Here is a 24,370-nt window from a genome sequence, read left to right as displayed (position 1 = left end):
AGGTACATTCAGGAAATAGGCGGCGTGCACTGTAGCTATAAAATAAATACAATTTCAAGTAAATTATTACATTGATCGTCTTGCAGACCACATCTTCAGTAGCTTCAATAACATTTTTAAATGGGTGTGATTATTATCACCATACAACGTGTATTTCATTCATCAGCAGAACATAAAATTCCCTTAAATAAAAAAAATGATAAAAGATAGCAGTTTTAAAGCAGCAATTAAACTATAGTAACAGCAGTTAACGGTGATATTTTAGACACAGAATTCCCAACACACTGCAGTTATACGACAGTGCAATATTTTCTTTAAGGGTTGTGTGGTGCATCTAACGTACAGAATCAAACATTGGCAGTAAAATTGAATGGACTCCTCAAATTTAAAGAATTCAACAATTGCTTGCTGAAGCACACATTTAATTCACAGCTCAACTGCTCACGTGAGTCTTTTGTACATTATGGTCCTAGAGGTGCTTGACAGGTGCACCTTATATTATCAAACAATTAGTGGTTGCAGAAAGGTAGCAGCTGTGGTAAGCAACTAGGCCATGTAACCATCTGAATCAAAGCTAAACCCACAAACACTGTTCTAAATACATTTTTCAAGTTGAGTCTGTTAACCTACAATGTAAACCAAATTCAGTTCCAGTATCTCTTAGCATTCCTCGTTACTGCACATTCATAATAAATGTATACCAATACCTTACACAACATTATCCTGGTAATATGTTAATATGACATGAGTGTGTCAATAGTGCTAGGCTGTCTATCATTATCAAAGAAAAATACATCATGCCATTTGCTAAAGTATATTATGATATTTCTTCCTCAAAATTAAAATGTAAACTCTCCTTTAGGTTAATTGCTCTGGGTGTCTATGCTAAATCATAAAATGTAGATAAAAATTAGAAAATAGTTTTAATCAGTGTATGTTCTTTGTTGAGAAATCCCATCCTATCCATTTTGATTCAATAAAGAGGACAACATTGAGATTTTTTCTTTAATTATGTTGCAAACAATAATGACATCCAGATATATTGTTAACAATTTGCTGTGTGAGGATTGCGAGAAAGACCATGAAAGCAAAACAAATCCAGTTCAAGCTGTGAAGAAGTCTGAAGCCCTCAATCTATTCACAAGGCAGGTTATAGCAGACAGATGGACTGGAGACCGGGGGGGAGGGAGGGATAACAGACAGTGCTTGTCTGCCAGTCCCTCTGAACCACCCAGCCAGTGCAGGGCAGGGATTGCTTAGGACCTGCAAATGGCAACATTTCATCTTTTACAGGGTAGCATTCATTCAATGACAACTATATTACAAGAGGAGACATTCTCCCTGACAACAATTTGTTTATATACCTTTTTTGTCTAACCTAAGAAAGGGAAAGCAGAGTTTTTCCAATAACACTGAGTCAAGTCTAACTTCCATTTCAGTTTAGAATTTACACTCAAGAAACCTGATAGAGTATTGAGTTTAGTCAAAAATCCGCGGCTTCATCTGGACGCTAAATCATTTCAGCATTGAGAACAGACCGGGTTCTCCGAATGCTGAGGCTTCACCCGAATGTCCTACTACAGTTAGTCAATATTTTTGGGCTTAAGCTAAACCAGGTTTTATGATGCGTCGGCACCACCATATCCAATTGTCCTATCCGGCACACGGAGAAACAGAATGAACGCCCACTGACTCGCCACTCAAAGTCTCTCACTGACTGACAGAGAAAAGGCAGCTTGAAGAAAGACAAAAAGGTACCAGTCTGAGTCCGGGTTTGAATAAATGTCTCTAGTTTAGAGGAGGCATAAGTGGTATTCTCTCAAGGAGCGGAGGATTCGTTTCTCCCTCCGAACATCGTTAGTCTGCCACAATCCCGTCGCATACACAGAGGAAGGAAGGAGCCAGTTCATTAATTAACAGACCTGTCCTCCATCCAACAGCAACACACACAGACACAAACTAACAAACCAGTCTTGTTTCTACAACCACAAACAGTACAGAGCAGTCTGTCTGCAGCCATCGTGCCATTGTGAGCCGACCTGTCTGGTAGAGAGTCTGTCTGGGGTCTGAAAAGTCAATATGCAAAATACACAATACATACATAGATACACAGGGACCATACACCCGTTTTCCATAAGACCGTAGGCGTGCGACCCCTTTTAACAGTATCTATAATCAAGAGGACCAATTAGCAAAGAGCCGTTACAGCTTAGCGGGGTGGCCTGTGGTTGATTGAGTCTGCTACTTAAGGGCTCTACTTTTAGGGAATTAGGGTGCCATTTCAGACTCAGGCTGAGTGTTCAGTGGCTTACAACGTTGCAGTTGAACCAGAAAGGCCCACCAGACCAGACAGCTCAGCCTCTGGTACAACAGAGGTACAGTGCAGCAGTGCTATTGTCAACAGGTTAAAAGTCACAGAGCTCATCATCACACTAGCCACTATTAGAGGTCTGCAGTTACAGTTACATCCAATCAAATATACACACAGGAAGAGGAACATGAAGATATTCCACAACAAAGCTTAAGATAAGATCGGTTGAGCAATTGGAATTCTTTATTATAGAATTGCATCAAAATGGAAAAAGGCTTTATTTAAAAAAAATGTAATGATATCTTGTTTATTCATCTTATTAATACGTCCTTTTCATTATTTATTGGATCCTTGTTCATCTGTAGACAATGGACCCAATGAAAAGCCAGGATGTGCAAGATCAATACAAACAAGATATATTTTCGGTGGTGGAGTGGAATGGTTGGCCTCCATTATTATGGAGGAATTTGGTTAGATAAGGATCAATTTCCATTGGATTTTTTCATTAGTTCTACCTTTATCTTTCAGTCTCTTATAACATAAAACAAACAGAAAAGGATAAAAATGCCTGCCAGGCAGGAGACTACTGGGTCAGCTTGTTGTTGTTGCTTGAACTCTACTGAAAATTCATCCAAGGGTTCTCCTGTGGAAAAACACAGCTTAGCTGCTCATTGATGCAGAACAACTTTCTACCCATTCTTTTGTCCACGAGAGCTTTTGCACATCCCAAACCTGAGGGGCAACTCTGCCTCCCTAGCTTGCTTTCATAACATTTCACTGAGCCAGACTTTTCTCTAAACTTGACGGTTTCATCCAAAGCTCAGGTTTAAGATAGCCCTCCTAACTGATGATCCCATAAAAGCAAGCATCATGAGATAACAGCTTACAGAGTATCAAACCTCTTACATTATTCCTGTAGCATAACAGACAAAACCCTTTTGACACGAGATTAGTCATATGATTAGGGAAACAGTCCGTAGGTTACATATTGCCCAATGGAAAACACTCGGTTTAAACTTGAGACATCAGTGAGACAAGTAACACAAGGAAAGAGAAGTCTAAAACTCCTTTTCAACTTGAGAAATACCTGACATCTGCTGCTAAATGGTCAAGTGCTAGAGAAGGGTTGAGTCGCTCACCAGATCACTGGCAGCCAATCATAAAGCACAAGAAAGGGCCAAACAAACAGGGAGCAGTGTTTCAGGGAGGAGTTCCCTCACGCTATTGGCTCACCTAAATGCTACCTGAAAGCTATCAGTCCACTGTGAGTTTATAACCGTGAAGCTTATTTGTTTATTGGATAGGACAATTCAAGAGTAATTTTGCTACTCAATTTAGGATGCGTCGTCATCACAAGAATACAAAGCCATTTCGTTTTTTTTTAAACCCTAAAGGTCAGAAAGTTGACAATAGTTTGAAACATTTGTATATGCAGCCATTAATATATTATCTAGTTCCACATGAAGAGAAATGGTATGCAAACTTCAAAAGTGATATTACAAAGCTACAGATTATTCCAAAAACAAAACCCCCACACACAAGTCATCTCATATCCTCCTCCATGAAGGGATTACACTTATCGGTCATCGTTTCCCCTTAAAAGGGTCACCAAGCTAGGCACCAACAAACTGACTACGACTGTGAAAAGGAGAAAAAAAAATGAGCAAAAGGAGAAAAAGAAAATAATCTATAAAAAAAAAAGACAGACAAAAATAATAACTCTGACACGTAATGAAAATACAATTTAAATTATTGGTTTTAGTGCCCTACGTTTTACACCCAGTCAAAGAGTTTGTCCCAAAAGGTACCTTATTCCCTGCATAGTACAGTACTTTGACCACGATACATGGCCCCTGGTTAAAAGTAGGGCACTACAGAGAGAATAGGGTACCCTTTGGGACAGACCAAAAGAAACACCTATCTTCAGTAGGCAGGTGGGTAAAAGGCTGTGTGTGACTACAGACTTAACCAGCCCTGCCCTTGTTAAACCTATGGTAATTCTAGACAATGTTATCATGAATTTACAGTATACAATTTTGGATTCATCACCATGCAAGAATACTTTTGTTGTGTAACATTTAATAGCTCAATCTACATCCAGAATAATTTACATAAAAGAACAATCGTTATTGGACCAGAGCGCGCGATGATAGGATAAGGTATTAACCATGGTGTTTGTGTGTGTGTGTGTGTGTGTGTGTGTGTGTGTAGCCAGAGGAGATGAAGGAGATGGTGGGGGAATGAGGTGTAGGGGGCTGGAATGAGGCCGGGAGGTTGGTGGGTTTGGAGGAGAGGAGGCGGCGGTGGGGGTCCAGGGCGGCAATTGCGATCCGAACTTCTTAGGTCCGCTCAGATCAGCGACACTCCCACACTTTTACTGTTTGATCTACGCTCCCGGTCACAACGTATGGGGCATTCTTGTGGAAATCTGGAGAGGAGGAGAAACGGCATCAGTACAAAGAAAGAGTAGATGGAGACAATCAGGGTCCACGACCAGCAGTGAAGGCAGAACAATTAATAAATAGCTACATTAAAGAAAATTAAAGGTCATTTATCACAAACCAATATTCCATTGAATATACAGGTTTGTGATAAATTACCTTAAATTTTCTTTGTGACCTATTGCATTTTTTATTATCAGCAGTTGAATTGAGACATTCCCTGAACTTGACACAAAGCTCTTTAGCTCTTGGTACATGCATCACACAAGAAAAAAAAACTGTTCCTTAACAAAAGGTACTTTTGTCTCTTTCCCGTTTTGTGTGTGTTTGTGTATGTGTACACAGCTAGAGGCTGGAGCTTCAAACAGCACTAGCCTGCCAGGAAAGCTGACTAGAGAGACAAAGTCTCCTCCAGAGAGTTCCCGAGCCTTGATCCGCACATAAGCCTAAGATTTTGGAAAAGTGGGAAAGTCCTGGAGCGTTTGTCTACCTCTCAGACCCCAGCTGACAGCAAGCAGCCCCCAGGATTCTGATCTAGGCGAGAACACCCCCTCCCCCAAAACCCCCATCTCTAAATATCGCAAACCATCTTTGTCTAACCCCTGCTCTGTTCCCCCTGGGCCTGATAGCATGATGCACCTGAGGGTGAATGCAGAGCCTCCTGGCTAACACCTCAATAAACAACCCAACAAAGACATAAGACATGGAACAACATGCTTAACATCATGCTTAATCAGCGAGCAGATAATCTATGAAGATAATACAGACAAGACGCAGCTACGTCAACTTATCAGCCAATAAGTTTAAATGATAATATAATACAGACCAAGTTGTTGGTAGCACTCCTTACGTTTAAACAATCAGGAAAAACAGCAAAAATTATGGCAGGTTCCTCAGGGAATCCAAACTGTACCTCAGACCCATCCAGGACATGCTGACAATGATGCCATCCACTTTTAATGAGCTATAGGAAATGTTGAACCAACATAACTATAGACTTTTCATGAACACTCACCTTAGTTATTTCCTTTTTGTCAAACAGTCAATTAGCTTTGTTTGGTGCAAGATTAGAACAGATTTGCGTATTGCTAGCGTCGATCAAGATGCAGCATTAACGCTGAGAGCAGCTTACCCAGAGAGGTAACAAAGTGTTCATGGGCACTCAGGGTCTTCATGCAGCGCTTGTTCTTGTAGTCCCAGATCCTTAAGGTCTTGTCGTCAGCACAGCTCAATATGAACTTGCCTCCAGGGTGGACAAGCATCCCACGCACCCAGTTATCATGTCCAACCTTGGAGAAGAATGTTTGGTTGAAATTAATTACATTTAAAAATGGGGGGGGGGGGGGGGGGGATCGATACGTTCTCAAATATATGTGGTGTGAAGAACTGACATTAGAACATTAATGTACCAATTCAATCATTTAAAAACTGCATGTACGGAAAATACCATCTACAGCACCGGACTAGGAGGGCAAAAACACTGGTTTCCATCCTATCTTTCTAATAAGGGACTGATTTAAACTTGGGACATGAGGGGAGTATGTGAGACAGGTGAAAAACTGAAGGGTCGTCCTACTGCAAGACTAATGGTCCACTCACCAGTGTCATAAGGCACATGCCAGTGCTAACATCCCACATCTTGATGGTCTTGTCTCTGGACCCAGACAGCAGGAATGGCCCAGGCTTACCACTCTTCTTAGACTGAGAGGACAGAGGCAGAATACCATGAGCTCCAACTGTCACCGTAAAGTACCAGGAAAACATTTAGCAGTATAAGCTTTTGGACGTCAACCATTGATCATTTGATATAAGGCTTCATGAAGGCCAGCAGCTCTCCAATTTGACCCATTCAAGTCCGTGTGTCATGACAGGCCAAATTAAAAAGTTAAAGATAAAAGTACCTCCAGTTTCATTTAAGGCTGACACTCTTCAGAAAATATGAAAATGTACATTTCGGAGGTTGCAAGATCACATGCATAAAATAAGAAAACGTTTGCTAGTTAAAAATAATTATTCAGATTTGCGCATCAGTAAGCACAGAACAATTTACCAAATGATACATTGCCTTTGTAAAATGTATTGCATATCACTGCGTGTGATAAATGAACAAGAAAAATTTATTAGAAACAGAAGAGTTTACATCTGAGGATGAAGCATGATGTTACGGGTGATTCTGATCACAGAAAACCACATATTAGTAAGAGGACCTCACAGCTGAGGATTATGTTATCTACCAAATTTGCACTTAAATTGTTCAATGTTTACCTGTTCTGTGGTGCTTTATACTGGTTTTTCATTTGACTAAATATTGAATTTTGAAATTCAATATTTTATTTGCCCGCTATGCATAACTTATTCTGTCTTCTGCATTAACTCATTCCTGCTTGGGCAGTAAACAAAGACAATCCAACTGTGGGAGTAAGGTATTATACCGAGTAATTACATGCTCCATAGTGCTGAGGGGCAGGATGTTCCCTGTTTGGTTCCTCAGTGTATGCCCCTTACAGCTGCTAGAGCACAGCAGCCTGAAATGTCGGTTACATTTTCATGCTTTATTTCACAGAAAATAATTGATGTCAGAAGAATCATCTACCTGAACTGACTTTGGTACTATTGCTGGCTAAGCGCCAAGTTCCAAAAGAAGCAATGTCTTAAATAAAAGAATAGGATATAAGACTGTGTTTAATGGGGTAAATTTTTGTGTGTGTGTGTATCAAACATTCTGGCTTAAGTATTAGCCAAGTTCAGTAATGCCATCACCACAAATTCACTAATTGAAATGGGTCTCTCAGGGCAGGGGCCAATTCAAATTGAAAGGAAGTAACTCAAAATTTTTAAAGTAACCAGGCAAGCCTAGTTCAGCCAGTCCACGATTAGAGGTGATGTATGTTGTTGCCCTCACTGGATTCAAACCTGGGTCTCCGACATGAGACAGTCTCTTCCCACTACGACATGGAGCTTTACATTTGCTGAGTGTCGGTATGGCGTCTCGACAGATCATTGTCACCCATCAACATTACTCCAAGTAAATAGCATCTATGAACTGTATGGCTTTTGCCACTGGCCATTTTAACAGTTTATTAGCCAGTAACAGTCTTACTAGTATCTACTAACCTACTACTTGGAATAGTCATAAGAATTGAGCCATTGCTAGCGAGACTGAAGATTAACCTTACACTGCCAAAGCTATTTCATTTCATGACACAACGTTCGTTTTTCTTTCATTCGTGAATGACATTGATACAATAACTATCAATAACTGACCATTTTGTCAAGTGAAAAGAGAGAATTGTGGAAACCCTTGCTCTTTAACTAAGGGGATGTGATCTATAGGCAATTACCCCAAGAAGCATTCACAGATGCGTACTACGAAAATCCACAAGAAACAGTTGCGATATAACTAAACAGTTTTACATTAAGGCTTACTACAACAGAGCTACTGAAGGTTGTAACAAGTGACGTTTGTGTCTCTCCTGAACAATCCTAATGCATTATCTGTTTTGACTGTGATGAAGCTCGAACACGGGTCCTCTTGATTCGTCTCTAACCACTAAGCTATTTAAAAAGTAGTCAGCCAGTCAGCAAGAGACATTCACTCTTCTTGGCCGGCGTCGCTTACGCTGTCTGCAGGTTATTTATTTATTTTTTCCTACTCCTCAGTTTTGAGGAGATATTGACAATAGATGCCACTTGAACTGGAATGGACCCAACCCTGTTACATCTTCAAAAACAGAAAGACAATGTGCAAAACCACAGAGGCTCCTTCTGTAAGGCCAAAAGAAAGCGAGACATTGTGTAGGTGCTCTGATAAAAGAAGGTTACTGACAGGGTCACTAGCTGCCTGCGAGGGTGATATGTTCTAATTAGATAAGGTTGAAATTGGACAAGCATGATCACAAGACTGTGCAGAGCAGGACACTCACAGCACCAGGGTGTGCATTTGTTGTGTGTGTGTGTGTGTGTGTGTGTGTGTGGAAAGACTGAGAGGAACTGTGCGGTGTGACCCCAGGCGATGACAGGGCTGCTAGTGTGTGTGTACCCACTGCGGTGCACTTTTCATTTCATGGTCTGATTCAAACATGTCTGTCTCTGTAAGGTGCCAATCTCAGGTTAGGAGACCAGATAACCCCTATAACTTGGGTAGGGAAGACCAATTGACACAGATAAAGAAGGTCGTGGAGAGGCTGGCTGAAAAAATAACATGTCCAAAATATAGGTTGAGCACAGCAGAACAAATGCATTATTACTGGGTGTTAACTGACTGATATTGAGATTTACTATCCATTGAGAAAGCATGCATGAACATGGCAATGTCCTTTACATAGGTCTGTGCCTTTATGTACTTCCTTGATATTAGGGCTGGGAGACAGGCCCTTAAAATCACATCACAGTAAAGGTACATAACGGTATATTAAGTCCCTTGAATTGAAAGACTCTACAATGTTCACAAACACGGTATCCTTCATTTACGATACGTAGAGTCCTATATGTTTAACTGTGTTGTCCTGGCAGTGTTATTCCAAACATACCAGACAGTATCATGTTAGATTAAAAAGGTAAAATAAAGTGCAATTAAATTGCATGACTGTATAAAATATTTTATTGCATGACAAATGTAACATGTAATGAATGACATGCCCAACAAGTGAACTGAGATGTACAACTTTTTGACACAGTGTTGTTTTGCGATAGAGCATTTACACATGGCACCTGAATCATGGTAAAGTCTGCCATCATACGCGTGCGTGCCGGTGTACTACAGGTCTTCCTCACCTCTGAGCCAGTGGCCTCCAGGATGGTGGAATGGGCGCTCTCGGGAGCCCAGGAGATGCACTCCACCACGTGTTCATGTTCCCGCAGCTCTGCCTTGCACTCTTTGGAGGCCACGACCCAGACGCGAACCGTCTGGTCGTTGGAGCAGCTGGCCATCAGGGTGCCGTCCTGGTTGGGCCGGACCATTCGGACCCACTCCCGGTGGCCCGTGAACGTCTTTACACAGTAGCTGATGAACAGGAAGAGGAGTTTCATTGAAGGTGGTTCTCGCGTTGTACGTACATGGGGGATGCTGGCAACACATTACAAACAGGCTCCTGATCATTGGCTCATTGTGTGAACTGTTAAAATGCAGAGTATTTACCCAGTCGCCACCTCCCACATTTTAATGGTTTTGTCCCTCGAGGCAGATACTATGTGATCTCCATTGGGCATGATGGCTACAGACGAAACGTTATGATCGTGCCCTGGAGAAAGAAAAGGTGCAATTCAATTAAAAATCTAATTCGTCAACAGATTAAAGCTGCCATTTTGGATGAATTAATTAACATCAGAATTGAGACATGCAATTGATGTTGGACTTCAGACAAAGGCCAACGAGGCACGCCCCTCCACTGGCCCAGTAATTCCATTTCTGAGTGCCACCCACTTTGACAAGAAGTCATCCCCACCCCCTCGACTAGAAGTCCCCGGAACTAAACGTGCCATAAAATAGTTTTGTCCAAATGAGCCAATTAACATGAGTTGTGAGGCGGCCAATTACACCCAGGACGTCTTTGTTCCTGGAGAAGAAGCAGCAGCTAATTACCTAGACACCAGGGCTGCACTCTTTAATCCGTTAAACAGATGAGGAAACGGTAAGTAAGTAGGCTCTAAATGGCCAGCTTAAATGGGGAGGGGGGAGGGGAGGGGGGGGGCATGACAGGGCTACGGCTGTGTGTGTTAGAGGAGTCCCACCGTGTGCTATTGGCTGTTATAATAACGGGTGGTGGAAGCTTTACAGAGCGCCGCTATCTGGTGCTGAGTGAAGAGGATAATTAAACTGACTGTCCAAAATCTCCCCTAATCTATACCAGCAAACCAGCCTGCCAGACGAGTGGGGGGTGCGGAGGGAAGAGAGAGATGGAGAGAACAGGGACGGGAAAAGGAGAGGAAGGAGAGAGAGAAGGGCTGAGGAGAAAGAAGAGGCACAATTAGAGGAAGGAATCAAAGGAGAGGAATATGAGGGGATGGGGTGGTTGACAGGAAGCTGCCGCGGTGAAACTGGCAGGAGCGGAGAGGGATGAAGAGGGATGAAGAGGGAGACGAGGTCCCAAAGCGCTTCTTTCTTCACAGCCTGTCTGTTGAGGCAACATGCCAACTCTAACTGACACTGTGTAAATTACACCCAAAAAGGAATTGGACTGGCCGCTGATATCCTGCACGCGTACAAAGGAAGGCAAACATACTTAAAGTCAAGAATGGATTAGAAATAACTGAGCCCTAGTAAAGAGGGGGAGGGGAGCAGAAAACTGACTTGAAGCAGTTACTTGAGTCAGAGCAATTTAAAAATGTGAACAGCCATATGATGTAAAACCATTCTTAAAAGTAGAATTTTTTAAGAGACAAGACAATAGGAGAGCCAGGCCCCACCATCTCTAGGAGTCCACCCCCAGAACCACTAATGACAAGAATCCGAAGAATTTGGTGAGAGCCTCCATCAGGAGGTGAAATAACGTTTGCCATGATTTAGCTTTAAAAAAATAAATAAAAAAAAGACTTCTGTAAAAACAGAGTAACACGCCCTAGTAATATATTCTAGAAAACGCAGATGGGGGAAAAACAGTATTACATTTCATAACAGTTGGAAAACCATGAGCAGAACCAGGCAACCCTGCTCTATTTGTAGACCGTTTCCACAGCTGCTGGAAACAAAGATGAGCAAGAAACAACATATTTAAGTTAAACATGCCCCCTTCTTAACTATCAAACATGGAGTGCGGTTTCTTTAGATGTTTCACAACAGTATAAGTAATAATTCAAATGCAGATGCTGACTTAGGTAGTACTGTGTAGATGGGATTTCTAGACTACCCAGGTACCAAGGTTAACATGGGCCTGGTCAGACTGCCCAAAGAGCATGGCAGTGGACGCTTTGCAGCAGACTTGTGTTCAGCGATTTATTCAACAAATTTCACATTGCTTGCCAATTAATTCTAAATATGAAATGCAACAATGATGGTAACCAGAAAAGTAACCAGGCAAGCCAAGTTCAGCCGGCCAACAATTAGAAGGGAGGAATATCATTGCCCTTTTGCTGGCTTCAATCCGGGGTTTTCTATGTGGCGGACTGTCTTTAACCACTACGCTATTTAAACCGGAAATGGAACTTTTACCTCAGCCATTACATTTTTGCAGAAATAATGGGGACAACCACGATTATAACAGAACTGACGTGTACTCTTATACAAAGATTACTGTAGATGGCTAGCTAATAGCTATACAGCCTACCTATAATGAAAACAAAGACTCCAATCACTGCATGGCTGGTTCGTTTCTTTAGAAAACAATAACAGTGTAAAAGGCTCACGTAATACAATTATTCCTTTAAATATATGAGATTCAAGGTATTACAGAGCGGATATATGTTGTTGTGCGCTGGCGGAAAAGTACAGAGTGAATAAATATTTCAGAGACAAAAATTGGAACGTCAGAGGCGAATCAAACCAGGGTCGAAATATTGAAGGTTGGGGGAAATCCCACAAACCACAGGGTAGGCTGGTAGTCAGCCCACCTCTGCATAGTCTCCTAATGCAACATTTGTCCCAGTCATTACATTTCTGCTGAAATAACACAGGCAACAGAACGTTTATTAATAGAAACGCATCCTCTTTTACTGCACATGGGGCTGTGATCTATATCACCCCAAAAAGCATGCACCGATGCATACTTCTGAAATACAACAGAAACTGTAGCAATATAACCATAAACAGTTTTATTTTAGGCTTACTATAACGTAGCTACTGAAGCTTGAAGCCAGCGAGGCTGTCTATCCTGAACAAATCCTAATGCATTAGTTTATGCGGTCAGAGGAGTGGATTGAACACTGGTCACTCACATTAAAGTCTGTGTCTCTAACCACTACACTATTTAACAAGGGGTAGTCAGTCAGTCAGTAAGTAAGAGACATTCACTCTGCTTGGCCGGTTACGCTTAAGCAGTCCAGCAAAAACAATGTTTTATTCTATTAGCAAAATCTGTTTTACTGGCAAAATGAATGACTGTGTATCATAGTGTGAGAAGACGAAAAAAGCTTTGGATGAGTTCCCTGTACAGCACATGGCTCATATTTCTCCCTTTGGTGCTTTGAGCTTTTGATGTCAGCCCCAGGCATACCCATAGACAGCTACAATAGGGGCAGGCTGCTCTCCACATTTTAATAGACAATGTGTGTAAATCGCCAAACAACAAAAGTGACCAAAGCTAACCGCTACCTACACTTATTTACAATCTGGAGTGCCTGCCTGTCTTTGTCATTAGTCGGTCTGTTCGTCATTACCAATATTAGCTAGTACTGTCCATCCCATCGTACATTTCAGTCATTCAGCAGATGCTCCAATCCAGAACAACTTACGGTAATGAGCAGCATGTAACACCCTCAACCCTAGAGTCAGGTGTCATGCTGTTACCACCTGAGAAACAGCAGACCAAGCTCAGTCGGGCAATATGCTGGATGTGATGACACAGAACCCTACGAAAGGTTAGTACAAGTGGTAGTTCGACTTAACATAATGGAAGACAGCTTACATGGGCGACAAACAGGAGAGCACCAAAGCATGCTTCTCCATATGTCGCATAAGGCCTGGCGTTGTGAGACCATCATAAATCATGGCATCAGCTCAGTGGACACAATGTTGTACGGCTTACAGTTTAACCAAAACCTTCCAAAATGTAGACGCGCCGGGCCAGTCACAAAGAGAATTAGCCAAACGACGTTTAACCAGAGAGTTCTGCTCAGGGATTCCATAGAAAAACCTTTCGGTCACTGGTCAGACTAACTGTTAGGCTACCTGCTAGCAAGACCCATAAGAGCAGTTACATTATTACATTACATTAACCTAAGATGTCCTGGTCGAAAGCCACAACGTAAGGAATTCCATAACTTGCCATCACAGAAATAAGCAGCCAAACCTTTGTCTAAAATTGTGCAATCTCTGTCCATCTGAATGCACAGCCCATAATAACCCACAGACAATAGCCAGAGATGGGCTATTCCTACCCACTAAATCAACTGGAGAATTAACAGCAAATTGTTATAAGAATTCAGGACTAGATTTTAAAAAAAAAGTTAACTAACCCAACAATTAGCAGACCTATTCAATATTCAATTAATAATTATTCAGACTGAATTTTTTTCTCAACAATCAATTTGTTAACAAATGTTTATCAATAAGGTCAAATATAATGCGCTATTCCCGCAAACTGACATTGGTGCACACAGCACACAAGGTCTGGACCAAGCCTCTTCGGGAAAAAACATCCCCCAACCCTGGTGGAAAAGCTTTGACAGAGACATGGTCTGTGAAGCTCTCGTTTCACCAGGATATTGTCAAATAGAGCAGACGGCTATGAACCCCACTGATGATGAGGCATGTCAAACATGATAATGAACAGCACTGGAAGCACCTGAGTCCCAATGCAGCACCCAGAAATGCTCAAGCACACGCCTGGAATCACTCATCCAAGCTATGCCTGACAAAAACAAACAAGAAGGTTTTATTCAGCTCTGCCCACTGCTTTACAAGACTATGTCTCGTATTCTCTCTTACGTTGCGCCACCCTTTCAACAGTGGAATTCTGTACAACCACTGATCCTGACGTTCTAAAACCTATTATAAACCGAGCGCTCGGAATCCCGAAGGCTGATTGGCTGATAGCCGTGGTATGAGGCAGCGTATCACCGGTATGACATCACATCAATTTGTACTGTTCTAATTGCATTGGCAGTGGGTTCACAATACTCCGCAATCCATCGTGCCTAAAAACAGGTTTTAGCCGTGACATATTGGCCATATGCCACACCTCTCATGCCTTACTGCTTAAACATACCACGCGTCACTCATGTCCTCTAACCCGGCAGCTCTTTCACCGGTCCTATCCTGCTCACCGTGCATGGTTCGGATACACTCGAAGCCCTGGAAGTCCCACAGCTTGATGGTCATGTCTGCAGAGCAGGAGGCCAGCAGCTTCCCGGTCTGGTCAAAAGAGATGTCCTGGACAGAGTCTGTGTGCCCCTTTAGCGTCCGCTCAAAGTCACCCGTCTCATAGTCCCAAACCTGGGGGGAGAGAAAAACATGAAGAACTACGGTCTGAACACGTCGCACATCAAGATGAACACAAAAGTGGAAATGTCAGCTGTTGTGTCGGGGCACAAATGAAAACAAAACGGAGCAGAAATGAAAACGAGCCACAGCCGCTCCACAAAGTATTCCCACAGGCTGACAGAAAACGAACAGCACCTCATCTGCTCTAACCTTGTTTGCACCCTGAGACAATGCCCCCTCCCTGAGCCATAAAGCAGCCAAAACAGGCTCACCGGAGGCTAAAGTAGGCTAAGACTGGCACAGAGAGTCCTGCTGTAGGAGATCATATTCATTTCATACCACAGGAGCTTCAACACACCATGGACAAGGTGTCAGACCTATGTCTGCCAGAAGGCTTCTCAACACTCACACCAACCCACTACACATTCAGTGTTCAGAACCCCTCAGTCTGAGCACACTGGTCCCGAAACAACACATTCATCTAAGAAGCAATCACTTCAAATGGGAATCCTAATATTGGGATCCTCACAAGAAAGCATACCAAGAACGAGAATTTGGTGAGACGGGATGAATACAGACCCGTCTCTTGTGTTTGTATTGCTAATGAAAATGGGATAACATAACGGGCCAACAACCAGAGCTAGTTAGTCTGGATGTGGAGCATGATGGGTAACATCGTCCTGCGTAGGCAGACGGGGCGGCACTGGGGAATGAGCTTCTCCTTCATCGCAGAGCAAACAGGATAAGGGAGGGCTGGACGAGGTGGATTTGGGCAGACAGTGACAGGAGCCCCCTCATTCTGTCTCATTTGGTCCTCCTCAACTGCCAAGACCGCCTCCCCCTCCATCTCTCCTCTATTAAGTAGAGTCTATCAGTAAATCCACCCCGGTATGGTGTGGTGTGAGGCTGCCAGGGATACCCAGCCCATCAATTCCTCCTGCCACCAGACCATCAACGCTGAGCTTGTGTTACATGGTGGTGGGTTTCATACCATAGACACAGGCAGTGCAGAGGACAGGAAGGTCAGGGGCCACGGGTGCCTAAGGGAAGTAACTGCAGAATTTACTGCATAAGTAAATAAACACAACCTGAAAATGAATCCAGTCGCTGACTTACATGGCTCTAAGACAGACCATAATAAAACCTCTTCATCCCTAGGTTCATATACGGGGGGTAGTCCTCCCCCAATCTCAAACAATGACATAATGCGGTTTTTAAACATGCGAGTACCTGAATGTGATACACTACCGGAACGAGAAGCGTCTAAGCATACATCAAAACCAGTACTGTCTTTTAAAACCGCGCATGCCCATATGCATGTAGACAGATAGGTTGAGAAAACGTTATCTACACAAACGACAAACGACAGTGCAAGCCGTGTTCCTCTGTGACCAACTCTCACTATTACACTCACTATTAATCAAAGAATGTCAATAAAAAAACACACTTCTTTAAATTTACAACAACAAACTGTGTCTTACCTTCGTTGTTTTTGTCACCAAAAGTAGTGGCTGATAGTATAAAACCACTTGAAAATATATTGATTTTTTTTACATGGCGCCTAGTGATGAAGAGGTTAAGAATGTCCATGGACCGACTAAAGAAAACTTTATACTATGAAAATATCAAAGCAATAATTGATACAAGCATTTATTTGAGACAATGCCATCAAAATCACTGAAATAACTGGATCTAGTGTGTGAAAAAGGCCTCTAATGGCTCTGTTGCCATAAGCAGCGAGCAACCTGACCGCCGTTCTCAAGCTGTTGGGTCTGGTTCAGTGCGACCTGGCTGGGGGGACTGGGTTTCTTATCACCATGCAGAGTGGTGGTGGAGGGGGGGGGTGGAGGGGGGGGGTGGAGGGGACTGGGAGGACACGGCTCGCTGCACACAGGACCGGCTCATTTACATACTGCCAAGGTGGCAAGCTCAAGGTAAAGTGTAACAACAAAGTAGCGTTTAGATTTGCTATGTTGGCAGAAGGGAAAGCAGTGGACTAGGGAAGAGGACCAAGGAATGGAGGGGAGAGAGAGAGAGAGAGAGAGAGAGAGAGAGAGAGAGAGAGAGAGAGAGAGGAGAAAAGCGCACCAACACGCCTTGACAATTACCCTCTGAATATTAAACAGATAAGAGGAAAGGGAAGAGGAATGCTTCTGACTGACAGAAAACCAGAACAGCTTTACTGGAATGTCAAAGAAAGACAGAAAAGGGGAGGGAGGAAAAGAGAGCAGGGCTCTTCACTGCAGCACCTCAGTTAAAGTCTTAACAGTTGGGGGAGTGGGGGGTCAAAGAGGGAGGACAGGAGAGGACAGAATATGTCTGGTTGCAGAAAATCTGTTTGGTCGGTGGTCATTTGAACAAGGGATGAGCCAGAACGGATACCAAGCAATGTGGAGAGGGGGTAGCTGGGAGGTGGAGAGGGGGTAGCTGGGAGGTGGAGAGGGGGTAGCTGGGAGGTGGAGAGGGGGTAGCTGGGAGGTGGAGAGGGGGTTGCTGGGAGGTGGAGAGGGGGTTGCTGGGAGGTGGAGAGGGGGTTGCTGGGAGGTGGAGAGGGGGTAGCTGGGAGGTGGAGGGGTGGGGTATTCGCTGGGAGGTGGAGGGGTGGGGTATTCGCTGGGAGGTGGAGGGGTGGGGTATTCGCTGGGAGGTGGAGGGGTGGGGTATTCGCTGGGAGGTGGAGGGGTGGGGTATTCGCTGGGAGGTGGAGGGGTGGGGTGTTCGCTGGGAGGTGGAGGGGTGGGGTATTCGCTGGGAGGTGGAGGGGTGGGGTATTTGCTGGGAGGTGGAGGGGTGGGTTATTCGCTGGGAGGTGGAGGGGTGGGGTATTCGCTGGGAGGTGGAGGGGTGGGGTATTCGCTGGGAGGTGGAGGGGTGGGGTATTCGCTGGGAGGTGGAGGGGTGGGGTATTCGCTGGGAGGTGGAGGGGTGGGGTATTCGCTGGGAGGTGGAGGTGTGGGGTATTCGCTGGGAGACGGAGGTTGCGAGGAGTCCCAAGAACCCTATACTTGAGTCAGAGTCACAACCCGAAGTCTGAATTCTGGTGGAGTCCTGTTCATCACATCCAATACAGAATAAATCAGGGAGCCAAGTGCCTGCTGGGGAAAAAAGGTTGGACACTGGAAGCAAGCGAGGTAGAAGAAGCCCCTTGCAGGAAAGTGGCCAAATGGAGAACAACACGAGTCGGGTTCTCTATGAATAAAACATGCAGCACAAATATTTACAGTGAAGACAGTTTAACTGGGGCACGTTAGGCAGCGGGCTGTGGTGCAACAGACCAGGACAACCGTAAAGACAACATGGCGGATAAAGTTCAAACGTCGCTACATAACTCTGTACTGTAGGCAGCCTTGGCTGACCTGGGACCCCAACCAAAGCCTTGCGTGGCAACCTTAGCCTCGGATCAGGAACTGCAAACGTTTTCCACATTATTACACTCCACTGACCTTTATTGTGGCGTCCTCGGAGGCGGACACCATGACACTGAAGACCGGGTGGAAGATGACGCGTGTGACAGGGGAGCGGTGGCCACTGAGTGCGTACTTCTCTGGCGGGCGAGGGATCCACTCTTTGGGGTCACGTTTCATGGCTACGGGCCCACCCAGGGTGATCTCTTCCTTGGCCTCATTTAGCTTTGACTCCAACTCCATCACCTAGGACAATAGACACAGGAAGATTTATTTAATATTAAGACATGCGGCATTACATACAAGGAGACATTTTCTGGCACAAAATGACTGTCATGTACAAGACCAAAGTGGGTTGGGGTTGTAATAAATTGGAGGCGGATAAGGATTTCCTACCTTACAATGTAAAGTTTTTAACACTTGAAATACTATTATATTCATAGAATACATGCATTATCTTTACTGAGCAAAACATTTAATATTAGTGTGCAAAAGCGAAAACAAAAGCAAAAGTGAAAACGGACAACTGTCTGGGTTGCTTCAGTGTAAGATCCTGTACCATCAGAACAGATCACACCACAGCATGAAGAGAAATGGCCTAAAACCTTCAAAACGTAGTACATTAGACATTTAAAAACAGTGTGTAAGGTGACCTGATCTGATGAGGTTCCTGAGCAGTCATGGGCCATTCACAAGACTAGAAGAGAAAAATCCCCTGGAAAACATTCCCCACAAACCTTCTTTTGTAATCTGATGACTGAGGTCCATTTCTTTTCCAAAAGGCCAGCATACTTCTTATCCAATTCTTCATTCTGGTTGGCCATGAAGAAGAAAGAAAAAAAGAAAAGTTGAGATAGAAATACAAAACAAATGAAAGAACAGAGCTCAGCTTTGGCCTAACCAGGGGAGCATACCGTGATCTCACCCCACAGGGTCAACCACCAGGCTAAAGCGGTACATTCACTGAGACATTGTGCACCTACATTCATTTGTGACTGAAATGTTCAACTTACACACGTGCTCAGAAATACAGTATAGAGCACTTCACTGTCAACTCGCACCAAAACGAACACAGACAGGAATAACACATACGCATCCACAAGAGAGAGAGACACACGCAAATACAATTTTTGGACACAAGTTGCATAAGGCACTGACACAGAGTAACATGCCTCGTTCCCTGCATCAACGTTGGGCTAATGCCACCAAGAGAACCACCCGGCTCGGTGCTGCAAAATGGGGCCCTTGAACATAGCTCGGCTGTCACCGCTTGTCAAGGTACAACTGCCTCCAGTCTAGTGTTGTCAGGGGAAGAATAAAAGGGCCCCAGAAGAGCCAATCTGAGCAGTTAAAGGACAAAGAGCTTAACACTGAACCCCAGTGCAGTCAAAGCTGCTCTGCCCCTGCTAAGACAACACATAGAAACAGAAAGGAGAGGAGTGTGGAGGCCACAGACTACAGGGGCCCCAGAGCCCTGAACCACCCATCCTGGGTCTCTCCCTGTTACTGGACACACATACACACACCCACACACACACCCACCCACCCCCACACTATCTTTTTGTCAATTGTGATTATATCCCTAGCATTAACAGCCTAGTTACGGTCTTAATTGGTTACAATCGAGGGGTGTGTGTTAACCCTATTTATAAGAAAGGCTGTCAAGACCAGCCAATGAAATCACTCCGACTTAGCTCCTGCACTCTCCAGCCCTGCGGAATGGTCATGACCAACCTTGAGTTATCCAATAGGGTGATCATTTATTATAGAAGGTATTGAGTACCATATTTACTGAGCCCATGGGTTGAAGTGGTATTTGAGTTTTGTCTGGCGTCTAGAGTTAGCTACAGTGGCGAATTGCGGTCGGACAGGACAGCCCTCGAAGCGAGGAGACATTCCATTCATTCACATGATGCCACTGCAGTGTACAAGCTCGGTGTGTTTGTGTGTGATAAAGTGAGGGATATTCAGTGCCATGTGCATTTGATAAAGGCACGCCAAACGGTGACATGCATTCTGTGTCGATGTAGCCTATGCTGCACCAACGGGGACCGGGCCGCACCAATGGGGACCGGGCCGCACCAACGGGGACCGGGCCGCACCAACGGGGACCGGGCCGCACCAACAAGGCCGTACAACCTTTCATCAGTAATTAGTCTCTGTGCCTGTTGGAGGCCTACTCTCAAACTATTGTCAACCCGTGTCAGGTGCTAGGACTGTAGCCCATTTCATTCTAAACCACTATTGCTATTGGTGTAAAATTACTTCTGTGTTAACAAAACAGACTATGTTTGTGTTTGGTCCTCCAATTGAGCAAAACAAACCTAAAGAGATGTTTGTGTGTGACTTATTAAACTTAATCCCAAGTGTACGACAGCCCCACCTGCCTTAACCTTCAATTAAGTATGAAGAATTTTCTTTAACTATTGTGTCTGGGCTGACAACCCGGAGGCAAATGAACAGGGTCCGAAATGAACACCCACCAAACTCCAAATGCGGGTAGAATTTACGTCTCAGAAGCCTATCCGCCACACTGGCGGGTAAATGTCGGTACCTAATGTTTCCCCTCTTATTGTAAGAGGCGGAGAGTGGCGCTGCTAAGTTGTATCAAGCCAGCGAGTGAGGTCAGAGAGATGTAACTGGCTGTGTCTCTGCATGTTGGTGCGGAACTGTCAGAGAGTGCCTTTCACATTGACATAAAGAAGGTAGCCGTCGTCTGAGCGACAACCTAAGGTAAGAAGCTAGCAAGGTAACGGTCACAACTCGATAGCCACAATGGATTAGCGTCATGCAGGCAACATCAGAGATTCAGTAGCAACAACAACCGCCAGTTTTCGTAGTTTGCCTTCAAAATAAAAGTACGGGATGTGTAGTGTGTATTGTGTACATTTACAAAGGAAGAACAATGTGGGGTAAAATACAAATGAAACACTATTTAAATAATAAATTATATAAAGTAAATATAATATAATAATAATATTATAAGATGGAGCACTTATAATTGAGGGGCGGTACTTAGATTATTATTAGAGAATGATGTTAAGAACTTAATTGTCAAATAATGTTAAGAAAGTTAAAGAAGAGAGACTGGTGTAAAGGGATGACATAATTGCAATACATAAAAACATGTTTGTAGCAGCACATAAAAAAATGATTTAGGAGAAACTGAGGTTTTGGAGATGAAGAAGTTTCAAGAGACTGGCTACAGTATGATGCTGAGGCTATGGTGACAAGTTGTTCTGTGTGTGGCCTGTATTCTAAAGAAAATAGCAGAAGCAACTAATTTGTCATCGGAAATAAAGTTTGTATTCAACATAATAACCTTATTATCTCAATGAAATGCACTGAAATTAATGTGACACAAAAGGGCAATTTATTATTTTGGCCAGTAAAAAATATGCTTGGTTGGTGGATTTTTTTCATCTACCAGTCCCCATGGCAGGTGAGCCAAACAGTTAATTTCGGACACTGCAAACACAGGTCATCCACCAGTCACCTACTCTCCTCCAAGTCCTCCTGTTTCACCCTCGGACACACTACCACAAATCTGTAAGAACAATGTCCCAAAGAGGTTGGAAAAAAACAGTCTTAAGTTAAATATTTATGTGAAAATTTGACATCAGGTGTGTGTGTGACCCGACCCCCAGCCTCCCTCCTGACAGTGTTGGGGGTGGGGGGCAATGGCCCAGGCTGAGGTAGAGCTAACAGGCACCTGCAGCTGAGCCCTCCACAACATGCTAATCAGAGCCACTGACAGCAGCGTTACAGGCCCCCCCCCCCCCCCCCCATCTGTATTGTACATGTCTGGTAATGTGTTTTTTGTGGAGCTGAGAAGGGAGGTGTGTATGTGTGTTTTCAGAAGCTGAGCAGCAGATCATTGGTAGAAATCACTCTAGTGGAAAAATCGGAGGTGTCCAAGAGAACAGTTGCTGCTTCAGTGCTGGGAGGCATAAGATGGGGGGGGGGGGGGGGGGGGGTAGAGGGATGAAAGGGGTTGTGGCACCGCATCTGTGGGGGGGGGCTGGACCGAGAGAGGGGGGAGACAGAGAGAGAGACAGAGGGGGGGAGAAAGAGGGAGGGGGGACAAGTCTGATCTGCCATCTGCCCAGACCCTCTGTCAATGGCTATACAGTCAGTCAGCTGTGAAGGAGCTATGCATGTGAGCCAGTGTGGTGACAAACTAGACGCCCTCACAGCCACTGAGCTGATAAAGACCACTGTATTAGATTATTATAACATCAACAACATACCCCAGACAAAGACTGTGTCAATGTGGCATTAGGGGAAACACACCATTGTTGGGTGGCACAGCCTCTTTAATTGGCAGGTAATGAATAGACTAGAGCCATGGAAGTGTGTTAAGGGAACAGTGGGCCTGTGTGTTGGAGTCCAGTTAGGGAGCTTCAGTCCATAGGAAGCACCTATTATTCAGGTGCTTTCCACCAGTTAAGGACAAGAAGGGACTGAATACCACTCCTATCAGTGCTATACCAACTTACAGACACACACACACACACACACACACACACACAGAGGCCGACACGCACGCCCACACACACACACACAGAGGCCGACACGCACACACACACACACACACACACACACACACACGCCGACACGCACACACACACACGCCGACACGCACACACACACACACACACACACACAGAGAGGCCGACACGCACGCACACACACACAGAGAGGCCGACACGCACACACAAACACACACACAAGCACGGCGACACGCACGCCCACACGCACACACACACACACAGGCCGACACGCACGCCCACACACACACACACACACACACACAGGCCGACACGCACGCGCGCACGCACACACACAGGCCGACACGCACGCGCGCACGCACACACACAGGCCGACACGCACGCGCGCACGCGCACACACAGGCCGACACGCACGCGCGCACGCGCACACACAGGCCGACACGCACGCGCGCACGCACACACACAGGCCGACACGCACGCGCGCACGCACACAGGCCGACACGCACGCACGCACGCACACACACAGGCCGACACGCACGCACGCACGCACGCACACACACAGGCCGACACGCACGCACGCACGCACGCACACACACAGGCCGACACGCACGCACGCACACACACAGGCCGACACGCACGCACGCACACACACAGGCCGACACGCACGCACGCACACACACAGGCCGACACGCACGCACGCACACAGGCCGACACGCACGCACGCACACAGGCCGACACGCACGCACGCACACAGGCCGACACGCACGCACGCACACACACAGGCCGACACGCACGCACGCACACACACAGGCCGACACGCACGCACACACACAGGCCGACACGCACGCACACACACAGGCCGACACGCACGCACGCACACACACAGGCCGACACGCACGCACGCACACACACAGGCCGACACGCACGCACGCACGCACACACACAGGCCGACACGCACGCACGCACGCACACACACAGGCCGACACGCACGCACGCACGCACACACACACACACACGCACACACAGAGGCCGTCACGCACGCGCACACACAGAGGCCGTCACGCACGCGCACACACAGAGGCCGTCACGCACGCGCACACACAGAGGCCGTCACGCACGCGCACACACAGAGGCCGTCACGCACGCGCACACACAGAGGCCGTCACGCACGCGCACACACAGAGGCCGGCACGCACGCGCACACACAGAGGCCGGCACGCACGCGCACACACAGAGGCCGGCACGCACGCGCACACACAGAGGCCGGCACGCACGCGCACACACAGAGGCCGGCACGCACGCGCACACACAGAGGCCGGCACGCACGCACACACACAGAGGCCGGCACGCACACACACACACAGAGGCCGGCACGCACACATAGACACAGAGGCCGGCACGCACACACAGACACACACACACACAGACGCGCACACGCACGCGCACACACAGACGCACACACACAGACGCACACACACAGACGCACGCCGACACGCACGCCGACACGCACGCACGCCGACACGCATGCACGCCGACACGCACGCCGACACGCACGCCGACGCACACACACGCACACACAGAGGCCGACACGCACGCACGCGCACACAGAGGCCGACACGCACGCACGC

General features: G+C 45.6%; 1 protein-coding gene across 1 annotated transcript in view; it reads right to left on the bottom strand.

Annotated features, from left to right (window-relative positions):
* Positions 1-405: 405 nt before the first annotated feature.
* pafah1b1a (platelet-activating factor acetylhydrolase 1b, regulatory subunit 1a) overlaps positions 406-24,370 on the bottom strand; it is a 49,735-nt gene continuing 25,770 nt past the window's right edge. Inside the window, exons 4-11 of the mRNA XM_010864076.5 lie at positions 18,969-19,043; positions 18,271-18,477; positions 14,671-14,839; positions 9,890-9,992; positions 9,526-9,754; positions 6,352-6,453; positions 5,885-6,041; positions 406-4,739 (exon numbers count right to left, since the gene is read on the bottom strand). Coding sequence (XP_010862378.1) covers positions 4,666-4,739; positions 5,885-6,041; positions 6,352-6,453; positions 9,526-9,754; positions 9,890-9,992; positions 14,671-14,839; positions 18,271-18,477; positions 18,969-19,043 — 1,116 coding nt within the window. The 3' untranslated portion in view covers positions 406-4,665. The remainder of the gene's footprint in view (positions 4,740-5,884; positions 6,042-6,351; positions 6,454-9,525; positions 9,755-9,889; positions 9,993-14,670; positions 14,840-18,270; positions 18,478-18,968; positions 19,044-24,370) is intronic.

The sequence above is a fragment of the Esox lucius genome, chromosome 1, assembly GCF_011004845.1.
Source record: "Esox lucius isolate fEsoLuc1 chromosome 1, fEsoLuc1.pri, whole genome shotgun sequence".
In the NCBI taxonomy this organism is placed as follows: Eukaryota; Metazoa; Chordata; class Actinopteri; order Esociformes; family Esocidae; genus Esox; species Esox lucius.
This window is presented reverse-complemented; position numbering and strand designations above follow the sequence as displayed.